This window comes from Marmota marmota, unplaced genomic scaffold (assembly GCF_001458135.2).
Source record: "Marmota marmota marmota unplaced genomic scaffold, marMar, whole genome shotgun sequence".
Lineage (NCBI taxonomy): Eukaryota > Metazoa > Chordata > Mammalia > Rodentia > Sciuridae > Marmota > Marmota marmota.
Window position 1 is genome coordinate 17,911,148 of NW_026000093.1, and position 14,453 is coordinate 17,925,600.

The 14,453-nt window shown below is 36.4% G+C and overlaps 1 protein-coding gene across 2 annotated transcripts in view; it reads right to left on the reverse strand.

Moving 5' to 3' along the window:
* The window catches only part of Clvs1 (clavesin 1), a 196,251-nt gene that overhangs the window by 34,176 nt on the left and 147,622 nt on the right, over positions 1-14,453 (reverse strand). For both annotated transcript variants that reach the window (XM_015485753.2, XM_048783022.1), the window contains exon 4: positions 2,853-2,963. In XM_015485753.2, coding sequence (XP_015341239.1) covers positions 2,853-2,963 — 111 coding nt within the window. The remainder of the gene's footprint in view (positions 1-2,852; positions 2,964-14,453) is intronic.

Genomic DNA, 14,453 nt, shown 5'->3' on the forward strand with positions numbered 1-14,453 from the left:
TTTGATTTTTTTTTTTTTTTTGCAGATATTTTCTGTTTGGTTTATATTGGGGCCTCATACCTAAACAATTCTGCATCTTCTGAACAAACAATGATAGAAAATCATCAAACGGGAAAAAATAGAATGGCCCCAAATCATAAGTTTTTTCAGACAAATCCATAAAATGCATGATCCACAAGCACATAATTAACATTGACAACAATTTAGAAATTGATTCTAAAAGGTGATTTAAAGTGCATCTGTGATGGCATTGGCAGGCATGAAATAATTATGTGCAACATATTGAGCTACAAATAATTAATTATATGTAATAAATAAGTCACATATAAATATAAAGCCACCAACATATACACATACACGCACACAAATAAACACACATACCACAATTAGCTATGATAAAATTTAAATGTGATTTTAAAACTACTTAAATTCAGGACCTCAGTAATAAGTATTTGCTACTGTATTCATTTTAATTTATTATGTAATGGCATCATTTAAAAATAAGGGAGAAAAGAAGCCAAGTGCTAAATTCTTCAAAATACTGTAGTACTTCAAAAAATAATGTACATTTTCTGACTCTGCAGTTGGGGATTAATGAATTTTAAGATTTATTTCTTTTGATGTAATTTAATTATTCTGGTTTTTAAAAAGCTCCTTAGATAGTGCCATAGTATTTGAAGGATACTAAACTTAAATACTGTCCCTGGCACTTAAAGTCAACATTTGTACACACACACTCAATACATCCAGTTTTTTTTTTTTTAAAGAGAAGTGCTGTTGAACATGGCTCTCCCATCTGAGAGTCCTGTGGGATAGAGAAACACACAGGCATAGGCTGGGCCCTGACCTAACATACTGTATCTTGTGCCCAAAGCTCCAGAAAGTTCCTTCACTGGCAGAGCAGCAAGTGTCTATCATGGGAGGAGAAATTCCCACTGGCTTCATCCAGGGTTGAAGAGGAAGACACCAGGGAGCCTGAAGCCATACTGGAAACAATAGCACAGGACTCTTGCTTTCTTAGCCCTCTCCAGAACCCCAGACAGACTGCAAACTATCTCAGAATGTCGCCTCCTGATTTTGGTGAGTTCTGGTTCCCAGTGCCATATTTGTCTGAAGACAGGAAATTATCCTTCCTGTATTCTACTGCCATGTTCCCCAAGGACTTAAAAGTATCCACAGTCTGGGGGAATTAGGAGCCCTGTGGTGTATAAGAGAGGAACCTCACATCAGTCCTTCCTGAAGCTCTCCCCAGTTGCTGTGTCTCCTGGGCATAGGGGTATAGAGAAGTGTTGTAAGAATGACCCTGGCCAAACTCCCTTGGGGAGTGGAGCTTCTGACCAGGAGGCAGCTGAAATCAGAAAGTCTAATGAAAGGAAACACTGCAGCCTTATTCACAATAACCAAGATATGGAAACCCCAAGTGTCTGCAAACAAATGAGCAAAGAAAATATGGTATATACTTTCACACATTGTCTCTCTGTGTCCCTGTCTCTGCTTCTCTCTCTCTCTCCCTCTCTCTCCCCACCCTCACACACACACACACACACACACACACACACACAGAGAGAGAGAGAGAGAGAGAGAGAGAGAGAGAATGGAATATATTATTTGGCCTTTAAAAAGATGTTCCTGCCATTTTTGATAACAGATGAACCTCGAGTATGTTATGTTGAGTGAATTAAACCAGGTGCTGAAAGATAAATATTGCATGATCTCACTTATTCGTAAAATCTGAAAACAAATGAGCTCACAGAAGCAGAGAGTGGAAAAGTGGTTGCCAGGTTCTGCGGGTAGAGGAGGAAAGACGATGGTGAACGGCTACAGAGGTTCAATTAAACAGATGGATAAATTGTGGGGATCTACTATACAATGCAGTATCTACAGTTAATAACACTGCACTGTGTACTTGAAATTGGCTAATGGAGTTCCCCACACCAAAAAGGAAAATAAAATAAAAACATGATTATGTGGCCGTGCATGTGTTAATTAGTTCGATTGTGGTGGTCATTTTAGGATGTGTATGTATGTTAATCTTCACACCACACACCTTCAATATATACAATTTTATTTTTAAAGCATCCCTCAGCAAAACTGGGGAGGGGGTAGGAAAAAAAGAACTAAATGGTAAAACGTTACTCAGTGTCTGCTACAGGAATGCATTATGGCACAAGGTCTCAGACACTGGCTCATTAAGTGACTCCCAACAACGCTGATGTAGGTGTTAGTTTCCTCTCTTCATGAAAAAGGAAACTGATATTCAGAATAGTTAAAAAAAAAATTCTCACTCAGCTAGAGTGCCACAAAATCCCAGCTCTAATGGGAGAGACCAACTCCCCAAATGTCACCTGATAATGAAGATTTTAAAAGCCTTCTTTCTAAAAGCATTCTTATTTCCTATGAAGAATGCTTTTCCAACCCTACAGATGATGCACAGGACAGTCACCTACCCACCCAAGAGCCGCAAGACAAAAACAGATTACAAATATTCTTCATAGTGATAATACATTTACAGGTTAAAAGGCTAACTATTAAAATATTCCTTAAACAGGAAGCGGCTGGACCCAGTATCTCCCATCTACGTTTATTGTTAAATGGGCATCTGGCATTTGCATGCCTTCAAAGTTTCCTTTGGTTTGTCACTGGGACTCCAAAAATAGCCCACTTCTACTGAATTATTGATTGTATCTAGGCCATTTGCAAACTCCAGCTGAGGCTCAAATGCTCAGGGGTTGCAGAAAAACCCTAGGTGGAAGATAAGCCTAGGGGAACACGATGGGGGAGGGGAGCACCGTAATTATCCTTGGTATTCCCAGGGAATTTGGCATTTCTGTGACACAGTTCGTTCTTATTACCCGTTTCCTGGTCTTGTCTTTAAGGAATGGCTTGATGAGCGTGTACAGGGCGTGAATGTACCAGGGCTGGTTGACAAAATGGACTCCTCCGAAGCGGGCAGGAAAGCTGTCCTGGGAAGGAAAGAGAAATGCAGGTCCATTAATAAGCACTCCAGGTTGGAAGGAATCAGTGGCCCTGCAACCCTGAAGACTATCGGGTTGAAGCTCTAGCTTCCTGGTGGAGAAAGGATGAGAACCCGCCAAGCCTCCCACCTGTTTCAGTTTCCTCTATTTTTCTGGCCTTCCTCCTCCCATTTTGATGCCACGACTTGAAAATGGGGTACAAATGCCAGCTCATCTTTTCCACGTTGCAATTATATGAACCCCTGCCTGGCACTGAGCGTGTGTGACATGGGTGCTGGGGGGAGTTGATTCTGCATTAGGCAATCAAGTCTTAGCTCCAGGGGCTCTAAGAAGGGGTCTTTCCTCTCTGCTCTCTTCCTCCCACTCTCTCCATAATAGCTAAATGTCCTGGTGATGGAGTGCCTGCTGTGTGGGTAGGGGCTGAAAAAGTATTCTAAGGATTTGGGGGAGATGAGGCTGTTTGAATTGACCAAAGTCTAACAAAACTCACTGTCAAAGTCTGCACAGGTGACAGTGCTATCTCCTTCCTCCATCCTGGGGTCATGGCAGGTCCCAAGGGAGAAGATACTTGTTGATTGAGGGGCTAGTTGATCCCCCTAACTGAGCCATAGGAACATTTTTTTTTTTGTAGAGCAACATATTTTATAAATATCAGATTAAAATAAGAGCAAAGTGGTTCCAAATTTGGAGTACAGAGCAGGGCATGAGTTTATGATTTAAAATCTGGGAAACTGCTCTCGGGGCTAATTAGATCCACAGGACAAAGGACCTTGACTATGAAGTCTGTATTAGTCCTGGGTGATCAGGTCTTCATGAAAGCTTTCAGCAGATTTGGTTTATCTTGGCTAATTGAATTTAAAAAGTAGGAACTCTAAATGTTATTTGAGTTGCTGAGTTTGCTGTCAATCAGTTTCAGTGCAACAAAATATCCCTGTAAAGTGTTACAAGGTAAGATGAAAGCAGAGGGAAATAACAGTTCAGGCAGGGAGCTGCTCCCTGTGGGTGTATGAAATGCCTTGCCTGGGTCTTTTTTAGTAACAAGGAAAGAGGGTCATTAACTTTTGTTTCAGAACTCTTTGAGTTCTACAGGATCCCTAGGCATCTTCCACACCAAGACCTAGTTTCTAACATGAGTACATGGAACTGTGCTTAAGGGTTGACGTTTGAAAAATTTAAAAATAATTTTTGCCTCTATCTAGACATTTTACAATGTGGAAAATAAATATTTCAAAGGCTAAATGAGACAATTTCAGTAAAAGGTCCTTGTTTTTCATGGTAATTTTGTTTTTGTTTCATCTATCATACTTTTAAAAACTTAATGAAACCATGAAATTACTAAGTTAGAGCGATCATTTACACTAATGTGTGTGCATTTGTCATAATCTCTTACTAATCCAAATCAAATTTAAGAAGTATAAAAATTCTTAGTAATGTTGTCTTCATTTATTTTAATGTACAATTCAGGATGTAAAAAAAAAAAAAAAAAAGTTTGATTCCTTAAAGAGAGAGGCCATTCCCAAAAGTTTGTTCTTTGCAATAAGTTCTATATGAGAGTCTCACTCTTTCTGGTTTCTTTCAAGGTCTTGAAATATAATGTTCAGAAATATAATCCATTATTTCACAAAATAAATGTGAGTTTTGAGGGCCTATAGAAGAATAAGAATAAAGCATTTATTTATAAAGCCAAGGATTTACTATCTTTTTAAATAATACCGATAAGAGGTTTTTTATTTCTACTGATAGGCTATTGTACTCTACATTTCTAGGTTATTAAAGTTGAAGAAAAGTCTAAATAATACTCAAGAGACAGTAAGCAAAATCACTAAGAAACTCTTATCCTTTAAAAAAATACCAAGAGACACTTAGTTTTAGTTTTTGAAACCTCAAAGATATCAAAAACCATTTTCTATTTGTGTCAGGGGAGACTGAAAAAAAAATTATAGGTCAGAGACTATGTAAGTTCTGGCTAGGTTGACCCTGGCCAAAGAAAGAAGTTTTGGGCTCTTACTGCCCTCATTCAAGTCAGTTGGTAAATATGTGCTGATAGACATGTGTAAACCTGTGCCTTTAGTTCTGGGCTTGGGCAAGAGTAAAAAATAGGATTATTTTTCTTCAGGATCCTTCTATAAAAATTAAATAAAAGGTCCTCCTGTCTAATAGGGCAATATACAAATATTCTGGGTATTCCTGAATGGGCCTGGCAATATTATTAATAATAATTACATATGTGTTTTATTGTGTGTGTGTGTGTGTGTGTGTGTTGTAGGGAAGATAAGGGAAAGTTAGCAAGCGTAACCCTTTTATGGTCAATGCCCACAATTGTTGGTTGTCTTTACCTGGTCACATTATCAAACTGCAGATAAAGTGGAAGTTATCAGTCACAAAAGTTATCCAAGTACCATCAAACCCAAGCCCACCACCTTCTTGGAGGAGTATTTGTTAGTGAGGAGCAGACTCTGTCAAGATAGGCTTTGATTCAATGACAGGACAGCACTGTTTTTTAGAGTTCTTGGAGACTAAAAATATGCACCTAAACATACCCTAAGTTCAAGAAAATTATAAAAATTCTGTACTTTTTATACATTTAGCAATAACAATATGACATTGTTCCAAATTATAAACATGTTCAATTCATAAAATGTATCTACATCTCCAGTTTATTTTAAATTAATTTTGCTTCCTTACTATGAAAGTGATACACATTCTAGAAAAGTAAAAAACAGATAAAAACTATTACTAAAGAAATTAGAAAGTGAAGACATCAGGAAGAAAAAAATCACTATAATCTCACTGTTGAAGACACACTCTTTTGTGTGTGTGGTACTGACAATAGAACCCAGGGGTACTTTATTATGGAACTACATGCCCAGCCTTTTAAAAAAATTTTTATTTTGAGGCAGGATCCCATTGAGATGCTGAGACTGGCCTTGAATTTGTGATTCTCTTGCCTCAGCCTCCCAAGTCAATGGAATGATAGGCACACTTACTATTTTCTATCATTCAGAATAGGCTATATAATACTTTTTTTTAAAGAGAGAGGGAGAGAGATAGGTAGAGAGAGAGAATATTAATATTTATTTTTTAGTTCTCGGCAGACACAACATCTTTGTTTGTATGTGGTGCTGAGGATCGAACCCGGGCCGCACGCATGCCAAGCGAGCGCGCTACCGCTTGAGCCACATCCCCAGCCCCTATAATACTTTCTTAATAAACAACCCCTGCTTTACTGTTGTTTAAAACTATGAAGATTGATTTCGGTCTCACATTAAATGTTCTGTCCTGCTTGAGTTGCCCTCAGCCAGGGATGCAGCCTCCCCCAGCCAGAGCAGTGCTTCTAGACACTGCTCAAGGAAACTGCATAGAAAGGTCAGACTTTAGCTCTTAAAGTAGAACCTCAGAATGATATTCTTCCCAGTGACATGTCACATTTCATAGGCCAAACGCATGCCTGACTTTCAGGGAGTCAGGAAATGGAAATATCATGTGCCCAGTAAAAGGAGATCCAAAAATTTGGATGAATCACACTAAAAAACAACCCAGACTCTTCTGAACCTTCCTTTTTCCCCTTTCTAGATGGAGCCATATTTTTTTAGCACTTGGAATTAATAACTAATTGATTGACAGCCTAAAATATGCCTGATTTGATGCTATTGATAGAGTACCATTATTTTTTGAATATGGTGTATCCTCTCCAAAACTCATGTTGGAAACTTAATCCCCATTGTGAGGTATCAAGAGGGTGGAAACTTAATCCAACTCTGGTGTTTAGAGATGGAACCCTAGGGCAATAAGTAGGATTAGATAAATTTTGGGTGGCGTACCCTTGATTGAATACTGGTTCTTTTATAAGAATAGAGAGACCAGAGGATATACACACATACTTGCCCCGTCTGTTGGCTTGTACAACTTAGTGTCTCTACCATCAAGAAAAGCCATCCATCGTCAGATGTGACCCCTTAACCTTGGACCAAAACCATGAGCCAAAATAAACTTCCTTTTTTGACAGCCTATCCAGTCTGTGGTATTGTGTTATAGCAACAGTTCTCACTATGAGAACTGGAATAACATAAGTATGTATTTGACAGAGTACTGGGTAAAACAGAACTTTACGATTTTATAATGCTTTATTTAAGGTCTTTAATTCTACCCTAGAGAATTAGTTCACACTTAGCACTTCTTCAATTCAGCACATATTTATGAGTGTCTGTTACATGTTGTTTTAAGTTAGCTTTTTTGCTGCTATGACTAAAGGATCTGACCAGAACAACTGTAAGGAGGAAAAGTTTATTTGAAGGCTCACAGTTCAGAGGTCTTAGTTCATAGAAGGCTGGCTCCATTCCTAGGGTCTTGAGGTGAGGCTGAACATCACAGCGGGAGAGTGTGGCAGAGGGAAACAACTCACATCAGGAAGCAAAGAGAGAGAGAAACTCCACTCTCCAGATACAAATGTATACCCAAAGCCATGCCCCAATTCCCAACTTCTCCAGCCACACCCTTCCACTTCAGTTACTATACAGTTAATCCCTATCAGGAGATTAAATCATTGATTGGGGTAAGACATTTACAACCCAATTATTTCTCCTCTGAACCTTCTTGCATTGTCTCACACTTGAGCTTTTGGGGAACACCTCACATCCAAACCATAACACATGTCAAACACTGGGTTATATTGTCTAAACTATACTTGCCAGAAACTGCCACTTACCAGGGCCCCCCAAGATTTTAATCCCATTTTTTGTCTTCTCTAACCTGACTGTTACCCATACCCTACACTGCTGAGGTCAGTAGATTTTCCTTTTATGGTGATATCAAGGTAAAGTTGATTGGTGATATCAAGGTAAAATATTTTGAGGAACCCATTAAATATTAGATAAGGAAGAGTTATGCTTAATACCTTACTCTGATTCATAATTCTGTGCAATTCAGTCTCAAAGTCCACATTACAAGAAGGGTTGTGAGATGCTTACTCCCCAGTGGTGTAGACCAACTTCACCCAATTTACAGACTTCTCTTTTAAGACTACATTATTTTCTTCTCCTGATGTATTTTTTTAAACTTAAAATATATGACTGTTTCATATAAGCCTATAGAATAAAAACAGGAAGTCACACTTAGCAAAAACGTGTCCCCTGAAAGGACCATCTCAGAATTCTTCTACACTAATGAAGGACTTCCACACATAACAATAGTAGCTGAAGATCCCTGGATTATATCTCAATACCTTATTATGCAAAATGTCATCAAATTTCTGCTTCTGCAAAGATGGAGTGGACTTACTTCTCCCCACTTCTCTAGCTAAGCCTCAAGACTAAGCACTAGACATTATACATAAAATTAACATCAGAGAACTCTGAAGAGGGAGATTAGAAGGCAGAACAGCTAGGGACCTCAGGACCCCATGAAGGACAGGGTGGCAAACACCTGGATATCCTTTTCTTTATTCCACATATACCACATGTGGTACAGAATAGGTAGCAATGGGTAAACAAAGCAAAAACAAACCAGCCAAAAAGGCTATTCTATAATAAAAGGGACTGGGTAAGGAGAAGCCTAGTCTAGCAAGATAGACAAATTTTAGAAAATAGTTGCTCTATTATATTCAAACACTGCAGAAAACAATGTTTCCTTCATCACCTCACTACCAAAACCTCTGAGTGGCAGCCTGGACTCTCATGCTTGTCAGGTTATAACTAGGTGAGTAATATCCTTACTAGGACAATACTATAAAAGTTCCAATAGAGATCCAGAACTTCATCCTCAATGGCCAATAATGACCCCTTCCTCCACCCTTACAGAGTCAATGGAGACCATGTGGGGAGCCAGGATCCCTCCTAATTTCCATGTCAATAGAGTACCCCTTTACATTCCCCACTGGGATGGTGTCAGAGAGTGGAGGGTCAAAAACATTTTCCACTGATTATGGGGCCACCACCACTACAGTGACAGTGGAAACCACATGGGGAAAGAGAGTTGCCACCCTAGTCCAGCTTCTCCTTGGGTATCAAAAGAGACTGAGTCAGGAACATGGACTCTATTGTCACCTGGCAATAACGAGGCAGTACAACCTGCTTCTTCTCAAGAATGGTGTCAAGAAAGGCCAGCTAGAACAAAAAGTTTACATAAATCCAGAATTTCAGAACACCACACAGAAATATCTAGGCTAAAATTAAAAATCACATTTCATATAAAGAACCAGAAAGATCTCAAACTGAACACCACCAACAAAATGACAATCATTGAAGCCAACACCAAATGATAGATATGTGAGAACTACATGATAAAGATCTTGAAATTACTTATAAGACTGCCTCAGCAGAAACTATAAACACACTTGACAGTGAAAAAAGTAGAAAGTTTCAGCAAACAAATAGAAAGTTTAGTAACGATATCAAAGAGAAAGAAGAATCACATGGAAATTTTAAATTTAAAAAAATGCAATGATCAAATAACTAAAAGAAGCTCACAGGAAGGACTCAAAAGCATAATGGAAGGGACAGAGGAAAGAATGAATGAACTAGAAAATAGATACATGGAAATTACCCAACCTGAACAACGGAGAGAAAGTAGACTTTAAAAAAAAATGAACACAGTATAAAGAGACTTGTGGGCCTATAACAAAAAATTTTACATTTATATCATCAGAGTCATGAAATGAGAGAATAAAGAGGGCAGGACTTGAAAAACAATGAAAAGAAATAATGATTGAAAACTTCCAAGTTTAACAAGAAACAGATTTTTTTTTTGATGCAAAGACACATCATAATTATATTTCTTAAAACTGTAGGCAAAATATTAAAGCTAGCTAGTAATATATTTGCCCACAGGGGAAAAACAAAAAGAATAGTAACTGGTTTATCATTAGAAACCATGGAAGCCAGAATGATGTAGCACATTATTTTTCATGGGCTAAAAGAGAAGAACCATCAACCCCCAATTTTATACCCAGTAAAAATATCTCCCAGAGATGAAGGGGAAACCAAGAAATTCTCACATGGAGGAAAACTAAATCAATTTGTTTCCAGAATACCTACCTTAAAAATATAGTTTAGCTTAAGGGAATTCTCTTAAATATAAAGGAAATAGCAAAAGGAATCTTAGGTCACAGGGAAGAAAAAAGTACACAGTAAGCAAAAATATAGATAGGTACTATATTTTTCTTTTTCTCTTGAGTTTTCCAAATTATCTTTGAAATTCTAATTTTTTGAAGCAAAAATTAAGACACTCTAATATGTTTCAAAACATATTTGGAAGAAATGTTTAAGACAATTATATTATACATTGAGGAGAGAAAATGGAGGTAAAGTGAGGTATGGTTCCTATACTTCACTTTGTCTGATAAAAGGATGATGTATGACTGTAAAAAATTGTGCAGGTGCAATGTAAGACATAAATAAAGCACTAAAAATCTAACAAAGTGATATAGTTAATAATTCTACAAATAAAATGGAATACTAAGAAGAATTGAAAGTCACCCAGAGGAAGGCAGGAAAGAGAAAGTGGAGAAATGCAAAACATAGAATAAATAAGAAAATAATATAAAATAAAATGTCATGCTTAAGTTGTTACATGATGACTAAGTATAAATAATCTAAAAATACAAATTATATATAGAGATTAGCAGAGTGTATTAGAAAACATGACCCACTATGTATGCTGTTTTAAAGGAATTCATTTTAAATACGCTTAAAACATATTTAAAGCAAAAAACAGAAAGACCTGCAAAGAGAATAGACAAATCCCTAATTATTGTTGGAGATTTCAATATCCCTCCCTTAACAACTGAGAGAGACTTTTAGGTAGAAAATAAGCAAAAAAAAAATAATAATAATAGAACTCAATAGCACTGTTAATCAACAGGAGCTAATTGATATTTATAAAATATTACATGCAACAACTACAGAACACGTTTTCTATTTCCAATGCCCATAGAACATACATCAATCTGGGTCATAAAAATCTAAGCAAAAATACAGTCACACAAAGTGCATTCTCAGTCCATAATGGAATCAATCTAGAAATAAAAAGAAAGGTAATCAAGAAACCTTAACTAAACAGCACAATTCTAAATAATTGAAGGATGGGTCAAAGAATTCTCAAGGTAAATTTAAAAATACATGGAAATGATTATAGAACAAACACATCAAAATCCATGGGACACAGTTAAATCAGGACTGACAGGGAAATACGTAGCAGTAAATAAATGTTTAGGGAGAAAGATCTTGAATCAATCATCTAAGCTCCCACTTCAATATTCAAAATTTAGAGAACAAAATAAAACCTAAGTGAGCGGAAGAAAGGAAATAATAAACAGAAATCAGTGAGGTTTAAAATAGAGGTGATAAAGAAAATCAATGAAACAAAAAGCCGATTCTTTGAAAAGGTTACTAATATTAGCCAACCTCTAGGAAGACTAACAAAGAAACAAAAAGAAAATGCCACAAATCAGGAACAAAACAGTGGCTATCACTACAGACTTTGGAAGGATAGTCAATATTCCTACAGCTCGGCATCCATCCAGCCAACAACCTGCAGGAAATGGATCACTTGCTATCACAACTCATTTAGCATGAAGTAGATCATTTGAGTAGCCCTTTAATTACTAGAAAATCTCTTTTTCCAATTTTAAAAAGCACAAATAAATTCTCAGGCTCAGAATTCTGCTGAGCTCTCAAGGAATTACCATCAATTTTACATGATCTCTTCCAGAAAAAATAGAAGGAACGCATTCCAATTCATTTATAGAGCTGATACCCAAATAAGACAACATAGTAACAAAAAGTAAAATTGTAGACCAATGTTCTTACAGATGAAAACATCCTTCATTATTAGCAAATGGAATTCAGCAATATATAAAGGAAATTATACACGATGACCAAGTGGAGTTTATTCCAGTGATGCAACGCCTGGTTCAGTATTCAAAAATCAATAAATGTAATTGCACTGACGAAGTTTCCTAGTTTCTATATTTGACGCTTTGACCATGTGGACTAGAGAGGGGCTGTGCCACTGAGGGTTAGCTGATTTCCAGGGGGAACAAATAACCATCCGGGGAGTACTTCTCTCATATGCACACTAACCAATCCAACCTGAAGTCCCAGATACCTCCTTTATCAGGTTTTTGCTTCCGGGCCAACTTCCCCCACAGTTTAGGCCCCTTTCTCTTCCTTGCTCATTCCTTTCTGGGAAGAACACAATAAAAGCCTTTGTCCATGTTTCCCCCTCACATTTTTGCCTTCTGACTGACCTTGCTTTTTCCCATTTAGCCTTGTGTGGTAGGGCATACCTTTCGATTCTAGAAATCTGTAAATATCACAAGTGTCTTCTTTCATGACAGCTATGTCCGTGTTTGCATGACTCTGATGTCTAATTAAGACAAACCCCCAGCACTGCTACCATAGTAATCCATCATTAGCAGTCTGAGGAAGAAAAAACCAAATGTTCATATCAATTGATGCAGAGAAGAATTTTAGTAAAATTCAATACCCATTCATGATCACAATTGTCGGAAATATAGAAACTGAGAGGAGCTTACTGAACATTATTAAAAATCATCCGATAATCCCCTACAGTGTGTGTTATACTTAATGGTGAAAAATTGAATGCTTCCCTCTAAAATCTTTTCTCATCCTTCTTATTCCATAGAGGGCTGGCTGCTTCACTTACGGTGATAAGCAACGAACCTAAAATGACTATAGTTTGGAAAGGAAGGAATAAAGCTATCTTTATTTGCAGATAACATGATGGTATCTTTAGAAAAATCTCAAGGAATTTATAAAAAAAAAACCCTCCAAAATAATAAGCGTTCATCAGTGACTCGGTATAAGATAAACATACAGAAATCAATCATATCTATATACTTACAATGAATGGGAGGACATTAAAATTTTAAAAAGTGTCTCTTAGAATTGGTAAAAAAATTAAACATTTCAATGTAAATCTAACAAAACACATTCAGGATATACATGCTAAAAGTGTACAATATTGATGAAAGAAATCACGGAAGATCTAAATAAATGCAGAGACATACCATGTTCATGTACTGGAATATAATACATGTGATAATTCCCCCTTAAAATTATAGATTTGCTGCAATACCTATCAAAATCCAACTATGATTTTTTCAAATATTGATAAAATTATCATAAAACTTATTTGGAAAGCTGTAGGCCTTAAGACAGTTAAAATTATTTTGAAAAAATATAAAGTAGAAGAATAACTCTACCCAATTTCAAGATTTATTATATATTTATTTATATTAATCAAAACTGTGTGATGTTGGAGAAGGGAAGATGTATAGATCTGGGAGACAGAATAGAGGACCAGAAAGATCCATGCAACTATACCCAGGTAAAGTTTTTGGCTAAGGCCCAAAGTCATTTCAATGTAGCAAAGATAGCTTTTCAAAAAACAGAAGTAACTGGACAGCCAAAGGCCAAAATGAACGTAATTTAAACCTCCTTCCTCAGACAAAAGTAATTCAAAATAGATCATGACCTTTTAGAATTAAAGCAAAGAATGCTTACATTTCACTCAAAAAGCATGATCTCTACAATGAAAAATAATAATAAACTGAATACAGTCAAAAGTAAAAACTTTTGCTCTGTGAAAGTCCATAGAAGTGGAGGAAAAGAGAAACTGAGAGAAAATATTTGCCAATCACATATCCTACAAAGTACTCGTACCTAGAATACAAAATGAATTCTAAAATATAGCAGTGTGATAAGCATACAATAAGCATACAAATAAGCATATAATCAGAACATGGGCAAAAGATATAGTGGGGCTTTTACTATATATGTGGATGTTAAATAAGCACATGGAGAAGATGTTCCACATCATTAGCCACTAGTGAAATGCAAATTAAAATCAAAATAAGATATCACAATACAAATCTATCAGAATGACTTAAAAATAGTAACAAGTGAAAATGCTGCTGAGGATCTGGACAAACTGGATGACTCCTATGTTGATCATAGGAACACAATTTGGTGCAGCCAATCTAAAGACGGCTTCATAGTTTTTGAAAACAAATAAACAAACTAAACATGCAAGCAATTACCATATGACCAAGCAATTGCACTCTGGACATTTTTCTCAGTTAAATGAAGATATGTTTGCACCAAAACTAGCATGTATATGCTCATAGCAGCTTTATTGGTAATAGATAAAAAGTGGAAACAATTCATAGGTGCTTCAACAAGTGAATGATTAGACAAACTGGCCCATCTATACCAAGGAATACTACTCAGCATCAAAATAAGAAAGTATTGACATATATTACAACCTGGATGAGCCTTTGGAGAATTTTTCTGAGTGAAAAAAGCATATTCCCCAATGTTATATACTACATTAAACCATTTATATAATGCTCTTAAAATATATGTATATATTTGAAATACATGAAAAATAATAAACTGAATATATATATATATGAATATATATATATATATATATATATATATATATATATATATATAC